Source organism: Odocoileus virginianus, chromosome 3 (genome assembly GCF_023699985.2).
Source record: "Odocoileus virginianus isolate 20LAN1187 ecotype Illinois chromosome 3, Ovbor_1.2, whole genome shotgun sequence".
In the NCBI taxonomy this organism is placed as follows: domain Eukaryota; kingdom Metazoa; phylum Chordata; class Mammalia; order Artiodactyla; family Cervidae; genus Odocoileus; species Odocoileus virginianus.
The window spans coordinates 47,141,113-47,151,424 of NC_069676.1; the positions used below are offsets into that span (position 1 = coordinate 47,141,113).

Below are 10,312 nucleotides of genomic sequence, written 5' to 3' on the forward strand. Positions count from 1 at the left end.
TTTGCCATTCCTGCCTCCAGAAGATTACATTTTGTCAGAACTCTCCACTATGACCTGTCCATCTTGGGTGGCCCTGCACAGTATGTCATATAGTTTCACTGAATTATGCAAGTCCCTTCACCATGACAACACTGTGATCTGTGAAGGGCTGACTGAAGAGGCTTTACAAACAGCTGACGAAAGAAGAGAAGTGAAAAAAGCAAGGGAGAAAGGGAAAGATAAACCCAACTGAATGCAGAGTTCCAGAGAATAGCAAGAAGAGATAAGAAGGCCTTAAATGAACAATGCAAAGAAGCAGAGGAAAACAATAGAATGGGAAAGACTAGAGATCTCTTCAAGAAAACTGGAGCTATCAAGGGAACATTTCATGCAAGGATGGGCATAATAAAAGACAGAAACGGGAAGGACCTAACAAGCAGAAGAGATTAAGAAGACATGGCAAGAATATACAGAAAAACTACATTACAAAGGTCTTAATGACCTGGATAACCACAATAGTATGGTCACTCACCTAGAGCCAGACATTCTGGAGTGTAAAGTCAAGTGGGCCTTAGAAAGCATTAGTACAAACAAAGATAGTGGAGGTGATGGAATTCCAGCTGAGATACTTCAAATCCTAAAAGATGATGCTGTTAAAGTGCCGCACTCAGTATGTCAAGAAATTCGGAAAACAGCACTGGCCACAGGACTGGAAAAGGTCAGTTTTCATTCCAATTCCAAAGAAAGGCAATGCCAAAGAAGGTTCAAATTACTGTATAATTGTGCTCATTTCACATGCTAGCAAGGTAATGCTCAAAATCCGTCAAGTTAGTACATGGTGAACCAAAACCTCCAGATGTACAAGCTGGATTTAGAAAAGGCAGAGGAACCAGAGATCAAACGGCCAGCATCCGCTGGATCATAGAAAAAGCAAGAGAATTGCAGAAAAATATCTACTTCTGTTTCATTGACTACACTAAAGCCTTTGACTGTGTGGATCCCAAAAATCTGTGGAAAATTCTTAAAGAGGTGGGAATACCAGACTGAGAAACCTGTATGCAGGTCAAGAAGCAAGTTAGAACCTTACATGGAACTACTGACTGGTTCAAAATTGAGAAAGGAATATGACAAGGCTGTATACTGTCACTCTGTTTACTTAACTTACATGCAGAGCACATCGTGTGAAATGCCAGGCTGGATGAATCACAAGCTAGAATCAAAAATGCCAGAAGAAATATCAGCAACCTCAGATATGCAAATGATACCACTCTAACTGCAGAAAGTGAAGAGGAACTAAAGAGCTTCTTGATGAGGGTCAAAGGGGAGAGTGAAAAAGCTAGCTTAAAACTCAGTATTCAAAAAACTAAGATCATGGCATCCAGTCCCACTAATTCATGGCCAACAGAAGGGGAAAAAGTGGAAGCAGTGATGTATTATTTTCTTGGGTTCCAAAATCACTGCTTACGATGACTGCAGCCAAGAAATTAAAAGACACTTGCTCCTTGGAAGAAAAGCTATAACAAACCCAGACAGCATATTAAAAAGCAGGGACATCACTTTGCCAACAAAAGTCTGTCTAGTCCAAGTGCTCGGGCCTGGTGCACTGGGAAGACCTAGAGGGATCGGGTGGAGAGGGAGGTGGGAGGGGGGACCGGGATGGGGAATACATGTAAATCCATGGCTAATTCATTTCAATGTATGACAAAAACCACTGCAATGATGTAAAGTAATTAGCCTCCAGGGATGGGGAATACATGTAAATCCATGGCTAATTCATTTCAATGTATGACAAAAACCACTGCAATGATGTAAAGTAATTAGCCTCCAACTAACAAAAATAAATGGAAAAAAAAAAGTCTGTCTAGTCAAAGCTATGGTTTTTCCAGTTGTCATGTACAGATGTGACAGTTGGGACATAAAGAAGGCTGAGTGCTTAAGGATTAATGCTTTTGAATTGCGGTGCTGGAGTAGACTCCTGAGAGTCCCTTGGACAGCAAGATCAAACCAGTCAATCCTAAAGGAAATCAACCCTGAATACTCATTGGAAGAACTTTGGCCACCTGATGCAAAGAGTTGACTCACTGGAAAAGACCCTGGTCCTAGGAAAGACTGAAGGCAAAAGAAGAGGGCATCAGAGGATGAGATAGATAGCATCACTGACTCAATGGACATGAAACTGAGCAAACTCTGGGAGATAGTGAAGGACAGGGAAGCCTGACATGCAGAAATCCATGGAGTTGAAAAGAGTCAGACACTACTTAGTGACTAAACAAGCAACAACAATAGTTCATTTACAATGCTGTGTTAGTTTCAGGTGTATAGCAATGATTCAGATAAAGAATATACATACATATAAAGAATATATATTTATATTATACATATAAATATATAACATATAAAGTATATTCATTATATATATTCTTTGTAGTATAAAGTATATACTAAAAAGTGTATATATATTCTTTATTATATATATATGTGCTTTATAGTTTATATAATATATATAATTTAAATATATTAGAGTATATATAAAGAATATATATATACTATAAAGATATATATATATAAAGAATATGGGCTTCCCTGGTGGCTCAGATAAAGATTCCACCTGCAATGTGGGAGACCTGAGTTTGATCCCTGGATTGGGAAGATCCCCTGGAGGAGGGCATGGCAACACACTCCAGTATTCTTGCCTGGAGAATCCCCACGGACAGAGAAGCCTGGCGGGCTACAGTCCATGGGATCACCAAGAATCGGGAATGACTGAGAGACTAAGCACAAAGAATATAAATTGTATATATATGCATGGCATGCAACATCTTAGTTCCCCAACCAGGGATAGAACCCAAGCCCCCCCGCAGTGAAAGCACAGTCTTAACCAATGGACAGCGAGGGAAGTCTATTAGATTAATAGGCTATTACAAGATATTGAATATAGATCCCTGTGCTATACAGTAGGTCCTTGTTCATCTACTTTATATAGTGTGTACCTGTTAATTCCAAACTAATTTATCCCTCCCCCCTTTCCCCTTTGGTAAACATAAATTTATTTTCTATTTCTGGTTTCCATTTTGTAAATAAGTTCATTTGTAACACTTCTTTTAGATTCCACATATAGGTGATATTATATGGTATTTGTCTTTATCTGGTTTCCTTTATAGTATGATAATCTCTAGATCCATCCATGTTGCTGCAAATGTCATTATTTAATTCTTTTTTTACGGCTGAGTAGTATTCCACTGTGTATATGTACCACTTCTACTTTATTCATTCATCTGTTATTGGGACACTTAGGTTGCTTCCATGTCTTGGCTACTGTATATAATGCTGTTATGAACACTGGACCCCTGAGCGGTTTTAAACCATGTGACATACCATCCATTCCTTTGCTTTTTCTTTTAGAAATGTTTCACAGGTTTGCCTGGGTCACAAAATAAGGTCCACTGCTTCACTGGCTCCATTCTTTATAGAACACACAGCAGTCTGGCCTGGGCACTACTTTACTGTTTCTAAACCAAGTGGAAACTTCAAATCTATTTCCTTTGAGGTAAGAGCAAAAGGAAATACTTATAAGTAGGAGAAAAATCAGCATGACACCCAAAAACCTCACCTGTGAGAGTTGTAAGATAATGAACAAGGCAGTCAATGGAGGCAGGGTCTTCTCCTTCCATAGGGATTTTTAACTACATCTTACATCTTTACAAGGCTCTAAATAATTTCAACAACTTCTATGGCCATCTTCTGCAAGCCCTCTGGCTTGAGTCTCAGCTCTGCCACTAATATGCTGGTGGCCCTAAAAAAGGTATATGGTCCATTTCACATGCCTGAAGCTCATTTCATCAGTAAAATAGGAACCCATAAAAAGTAAAACTGAAGCACTGGGTGGTGACAGAACTAGAAGGGTACCTTCTGACTCTTTACTCACCCAAGGAACCACAAAGAGCCATCCCTTGAATTTGAACCAGACTCAGTCCTGATGTTTGCAATGAAATTGATATAAAGACCTCCTAGGATGATCTCTTCCAGCACAGAAATAACGTGAATTTAGACTGCCTATAATCGAAATCAAATCCCATGAGTATGACATACAGAGGGTCAAAAAATCAATATTACACTCCTTGCTAAGGAGTTGGCCTTCTTATGCTTCCAACGTCTACTACTACCTGGGTTCAAAGCATGATCAGTCAATGTTTGTATTGATTGTCCTACTTTGTTTCTTCCTCTGAACTGAAGCCTGCTAGTTTTCCACAGTTTGGTCAGATGGATGCTACCTCCTTGGGAGCCTCACAAAGATAAGAGGTATAAGCATGAAACTATTCACAAATGTAAAGAAATGTCCATTTAAAAGTCCACTGGCATCAGCCTCCCTCACCAGACCTCTGGGATGCATTTCTCATCTTCCAGTTTCTAGAACTCCTCTCTCTCACAAGACAGAAAGTGCAGACAACTTGCAGAAGGGAAGTGGCAAGGCATGGATCGATTCATTCACTGCTACCTGTGATGGTTCTTCTACCTGTGATGACAGTAAGTGGTAATTAAAAGACATAATCAAGAATGCTTTCAATCAAGACATAGCCAGCAAGCAGACCTCAGAAATGTACCCCTTCCCATTTCTGTGAATTTGACATGTGACATGAGCTGAACAGACACTACCCAAATTTCAGTCCAAGAACATCTGCGCTCAGCTGTGATAAATAAAGACCAAGGAGGCACTAGAGAAACAAATGGCAAATGCAGTACCTGAAAACTCAAGATTTGGAAGAAAATAAGAACAGTAAAGAATAAACTCAATTCCAGCCTATTTGGAGAAGTCCAGATAAAAATATCCCTCCTACCTCCACTCATATTCCATTTCTTCTCCAACTCCCTTAACATCATTACGCTTTGAAGCAGACAGTACAGAATAACTTCAGAAAGGGACAAACAACTTTTGCTCTGAATTATTAAGAATAGCAATAAGTAAAAAATAAAATGCTGCTAAGTCACTTCAGTCATCTGACTCTGGGAGACCCCACAGATAGCAGCCCACCAGGCTCCCCCGTCCCTGGGATTCTCCAGGCAAGAACACTGGAGTGGGTTGCCATTTCCTTCTCCAATGCCTGAAAGTGAAAAGTGAAAGTGAAGTTGCTCAGCCGTGTCTAACCCTTAGCGACCCCATGGACTGCAGCCTACCAGGCTCCTCTGTCCATGGGATTTTCCAGGCAAAAGTACTGGAGACGGTTGCCACTGCCTTCTACGTTAATTGGCTTTATTCCAATTAAAAAAAAAAAAGTTAAAAAAATGAGCCTCAATGACTATATTTGTGAGACAATATAGGATAAGACCATGCATTCTCAATGAGGGCAAAATCAACCCCCAAGGGGTAAAAACTGATTCCTGAGGGAGAAAAAAAATCTTAGATATTACAACAGTTTGTGGCCCAAAGGGCCACAGTACATAAACAGATACACAGTATATCTGTTGTATTAAAATCCCATTGACTGGAGGCAGAGAGGCAATTAGGGGGAAAAATGTCTCAAAAGGTACTAATGAACAAAAGGTTGAGAGACATCAGATTAGATGTCCAAAGGGACAACCCAGTTTCCAAAAGAACCTGATCATATTGGCACCTAATCTTTCACTTCCATCCTCCAGAACTGCAGGAAATAAGTGTGTGTTACTTAAACCACTCAATCTAGTGTTCTATTATAGCAGCCCATAATGGACTAAGTTACTTCTCAACGCCTCAAACTGTTCCTAGGACACTATTAGGAGAATGAGGGCAGACATGACCAGCTAACACAACCACACCCTTGTCCATCAGTCTGGGCTAAATACGGTTCAGTTGCTCCTGGATTCTGTCTCCAAGGTAGAAAACTGCACAAATGAGGATGCCAGGTGTAAACTGTTCACAAATCAGGAAAATTCTGGCAGGTTCTTCACATGTGTCCTGAGTAGCTTCCCTCTTTTATGAGGTTTTTATTCCAAAGACAAATTCAACTATTGTTGAAGCTGGTCATCAGGGGTCACCCACAGCCTCACCCAAATGACAACCAGCTATCCTCCCTTCCTACTTGGCAATAAAACACTTGGTGGAAGTAAATGAAGAAAAGGGCAGAATATTCCTTCCTTACACCACATATAATTAAAATAAGAAGCTCTATGTTGCAGAAGACTAAGACTTGCAACTTAAAGCCGACTCAGAGAAGGATAAAGCATTCATCCTCACTCAGAAAGAGAAAAGATTAGCTCACAAGGACAGGTCTCCAAACTGACTCCAAATCCAGGAGTTAGAGATGACTGTGCTACACAGCGTGATCCAAACACCAGCTGAGGCCCCACAGAAAAATCCCCAGGAATCCAAAACCAAGGGGCTGGCATTGTAAGAATGTTCAGATTAGCTCTCATGAAAAGAGGCTTACTCCAAGAGACTGGCAGACAGCTTCCACAGCACAGCATCACTCAGCAAAAGATAGAAAATAAATGGAAAAAAACACAGGAGGCAGGATGAGAAGGTCAGAGCATGAATCTACAAACATAATGAAATGACAATTAGAAGGCATCCGCCTATTTGGAAAAAGGTACAATTTGCCTTTACAAACTCTCTTGTCTTTTTGAATATTTTCAATAATAGCAACTCTTTATTGAGGGTGGAAATGGTTACTGCATTCCTCTGTCCCAAAAGCTTCGTATGTACTACCTCATTTAACCACTCTTCAAAGTATTATTCCCATTTTTATCCACTGGAAAACCAAGCCTTAGAAGTGAAATAACTTGTTAGAGGTCATACTGGTAATAAGTGATAGACTCAGAATCAAAATTCATGTTCAGGGAATTCCCTAACAGTCCAGTGGTGAGGACTCCATGCTTTCACGGCCGAGGGTCCAGGTTCAACCCTTCATGGAGAACTAAGATCCCACAAGCCATGCAACACGCTCATCCCCACCCAAAAAGAAAAAAACCTCACATTACCACTAGGCCCACTTCAAATGAACTGTTAATCCATGTGAGGTCACGTGACAGGTTGCCTAACCATGCCATTTGTAGTTAAAAAAAAAAACTAAGAACGGCAGCAACTGTATGGTGTCATGTATTAATGAAACTGATCTCTCATATGGTTCAAAAACATCTCTGACAATTTCAAGATGGGTTTTCAAAACTATTTTGTAGAAAGACCATTTAAAAAAAAATTTTTTTTTATATGGGACTTCCCTGGAGGTCCAGTGATTAAGACTCTACACTTCCAATGCAGGTGTGATTCCTGGTTGGGAAACTAAGATCCCACAAGCTGAGTATGGAGGCAAAAAAGAAAAAAACAAAAGGCCATTATCAGGATGCCACCCTCAACCGCCACCACTTACACATGCCATTCTAAAAGAGAACAATACTCACTGAGAATTAAGTTCCAGCACACTTATTTTAAAACCATTTTGTTACTTTGCAGTTTTTTAACTATGCTTTTCTCCTGTCAACGAAACACACCAGGGTTCAAAATTGGCTTCTGCAGAAAAGTAATAGCTGGCATTCAAAGACATCAGGCAAGAGGAAAAGAGCAGGAATCAGAGGACAAAGCTCATTCCTGGGCTACCACATCTCTACTAATATACTACCCATTCCCACCATCTATAAAATGGGGGCAGTAAGTCTTGTCTGTTGTCAATTTTATCCGAACAGCACATGTATTAATCTGCAGATTAAATCCACTAAACACCCAAAAGAAAGGTAAAAATAAGTCTGATACGGCAACAGCTTAAAAACCCAAGGGCCAGGCTTCCCTAGTGGCTCAGTGGTAAAGAATCCACTGGCTAGTGCAGGAGATAGGAGTTCCATCCCTGGTCCAAGAAGATTACCTGCTGTAGGGCAACTAAGCCCAAGTGCACCGTAACTACCGAGGCTGTGTTCCAGCCGCACGTGCCCCAGCTACTGAAGTCCAAGCCCCTAGAGTCCCTGCTCCACAACAAGAAAAGCCACAGCAATGAGAAGCCAGCACACCACAACTAGAAAGCAGCCCCCACTCTCCATAACTAGAGAAAAAGCCCATGCAGCAATGAAAACCAAGCACAGTCAAAAAATAAGTAAAACAATCTTTAATTCCATTTAGAAAAAAGCCCAAGGACCAAGCTTTCAACTGAAGCCACAGACCAAGTCCTGATCCATTCCACACAAATATCAATCCTGATATCCTCCTGTCCTAGCTCCCATCAAAATTCTATCCAATCTCCACATCTGGCTATAATTTTATCAGAAAAGAAACTTGGGTGTGTTGAGAGCTAAGAAGACACACAGATACAAAACACATCTTTCACACTGTCTAAACAAACATTGTGTTTATAAATAGCAATTTATTCTCTTGGCAAACATGAAAGATTCATTCCTTTTCCGCTTACCTAGTCTAGGTTTAATCTAACTTCCTAAATCCCCCAAAACAGCTTGCTGTTTTGTTTTATCTAGGCCGGAAAGCCAGCTGGACTTGAATTCGAGGCCAAGTATTTAAAAATATTTTAAAAACGAATCTTACATATAAATCATATATTTTAAGTTATTTTAAGGTATCAAACAGCCCTCTAGCTCCTCTAGTGCAAAGGAACCCCCTATCCACTAACCTCGCAGGTGCTGGGCATTTCCTGATTACCTTGTTTTTCCCACATGTGGCTCATAGTTCAAATTATTTTCTATTGCTTTCTGTAGCAGAGAATTTCAAAGCGAGGATTTGGGGACCACCTGAATCAGAACCACCTGGGGAGAACTCCAAGTACCCATGCCTCACTTTATCCAAAATGCCTGAAAATAATGCCCAGAGATACACACAACCCTCTGAGTGATTTGAAACAAACCAGGGATACGCATTCTGGTGATCTGAAACACACCGAAGTCTCTAACTCCGACTTTACAGGCAAGTATTTCATCTACCTAGGGCAAAGGAAAACACAAGATAGAAGTGAAGATACAACGCGGGTAGCATTCAATTCCATATGGTGAAGAGACACCAGAATGTCAACCCTGGAGCATCTGGACAAATGAAGAAACTGAGACCGGGAGAAGAGAATAGGGAAGGAAACTAAAACAAGTGAAAAGCCAAAAGCCTGTCTTCGGACCCCCACTGCCTCGTCTCCCGGCATTCAAGGAGGTATCCTGGAGACGTTTTGAGTGGGAAAGATAGGGAAGGCAGCCTTGGGCTGAGAGGCCAGAAACTAGTGAGGAGTCCAGAGCCCACTTACACTTCCCGCTTCAGAGACACTGGTGGGATGTGTAGGGACCCCGTACAGTGCTGGGACGGCGCCAGGGCTGCTGGCGGGTAAAGACCGGGGCAGCGCCCTAGCCTCCAGCCCAGGCCCAGGGCCGGGCGGCCTTACTGCCCCTACCTTCGGCTTCCCGCCCGGCAGCCCAGGGGCAGACACAATCCCCACAATTCCAGGCGGCCGCAGCGGCAACCAGCTTCCCGTACGCAGACGCGACGGCCACCGTCAGAACCCGTGAGCGCGCGGCTATTATGTCACTTGCCTCCTCACCCAATTGTCGCCTTCCAGAACAGCCGACGGCGTCCCACTGCCTTTCCCGCACTCGGAGTTGATAGCCCCGCCCCCTCGCTTCTGTTAAGTCCTGCCCCCTAGCGTCTACCTGAACGAACCTCCTGGAGCTTGTTTAGCCTAGTATCCTTCCGCCGGTGTGAGATACTTGAGGGTTCAATTTCCTTCTAAGTCAGAGAGAAACAGAGCTTTGAAGTTTCGTCTCTGATTTCCCAACAGCTTCTTCTTCGCGGAAGAATCATCAGAAAGAAACTAAAGGTGGCACTGCACCAGAAGTCCTGTGATTAAGACTCAGTGCTTCCACTATGGGGGCATGGGTTCAATACCCTGGTCGAGGAGACTGCAAGCCTCGTGGCCCACACAAAAGAAAGAAAGAAAGAAAGAAACCAGAGGGATAGGAAGTGAAAAAAATCAAACTGGTGTGACTCAGCTGGGATAAAGCAGTAAATGGGCTTCCCTGGTGGCCTGCAAGATGGGAGAACCGCTTCGATCCCTGGGTCGGGAAGATCCCCTGGTGAAGAAAATGGCAACCCACTCCAGTATTCTTGCCTGGAGAACCCCCATGGACAGAGGAGCCTGGTAGGCTACAGTCCATAGGGTCCCAAAGAGTTGGACTCGACGGAGCGACTTCACTTTCTTTTCAGTCTCAAACAATAAACAGTCATTTTAGAAAATTCATACAGAATAGGGCACCTGCAAGTCACCTACTTTATATACTTACTATTGTGTGAATTGACAAAGACCAATTATTTTAAAAATAAAAGTTACCTGCAGCTCTAATTCTGCTCTACCACCGAATGTCTTATTTATATATTCCAGGTGTTGCA

The 10,312-nt window shown here is 42.0% G+C and overlaps 1 protein-coding gene across 9 annotated transcripts in view; it reads right to left on the reverse strand.

Moving 5' to 3' along the window:
* The window catches only part of SIL1 (SIL1 nucleotide exchange factor), a 246,115-nt gene extending 236,586 nt beyond the window's left edge, over window positions 1-9,529 (reverse strand). The window contains exons 1-2 of one of the 9 annotated variants that reach the window (XM_020908413.2): window positions 9,321-9,426; window positions 4,357-4,492 (exon numbers count right to left, since the gene is read on the reverse strand). In XM_020908413.2, coding sequence (XP_020764072.1) covers window positions 4,357-4,376 — 20 coding nt within the window. In that variant the 5' untranslated portion in view covers window positions 4,377-4,492; window positions 9,321-9,426. The other 8 variants (XM_020908403.2, XM_020908407.2, XM_020908404.2 and 5 more) reach the window with 8 other exon arrangements.
* Window positions 9,530-10,312: the final 783 nt, after the last annotated feature.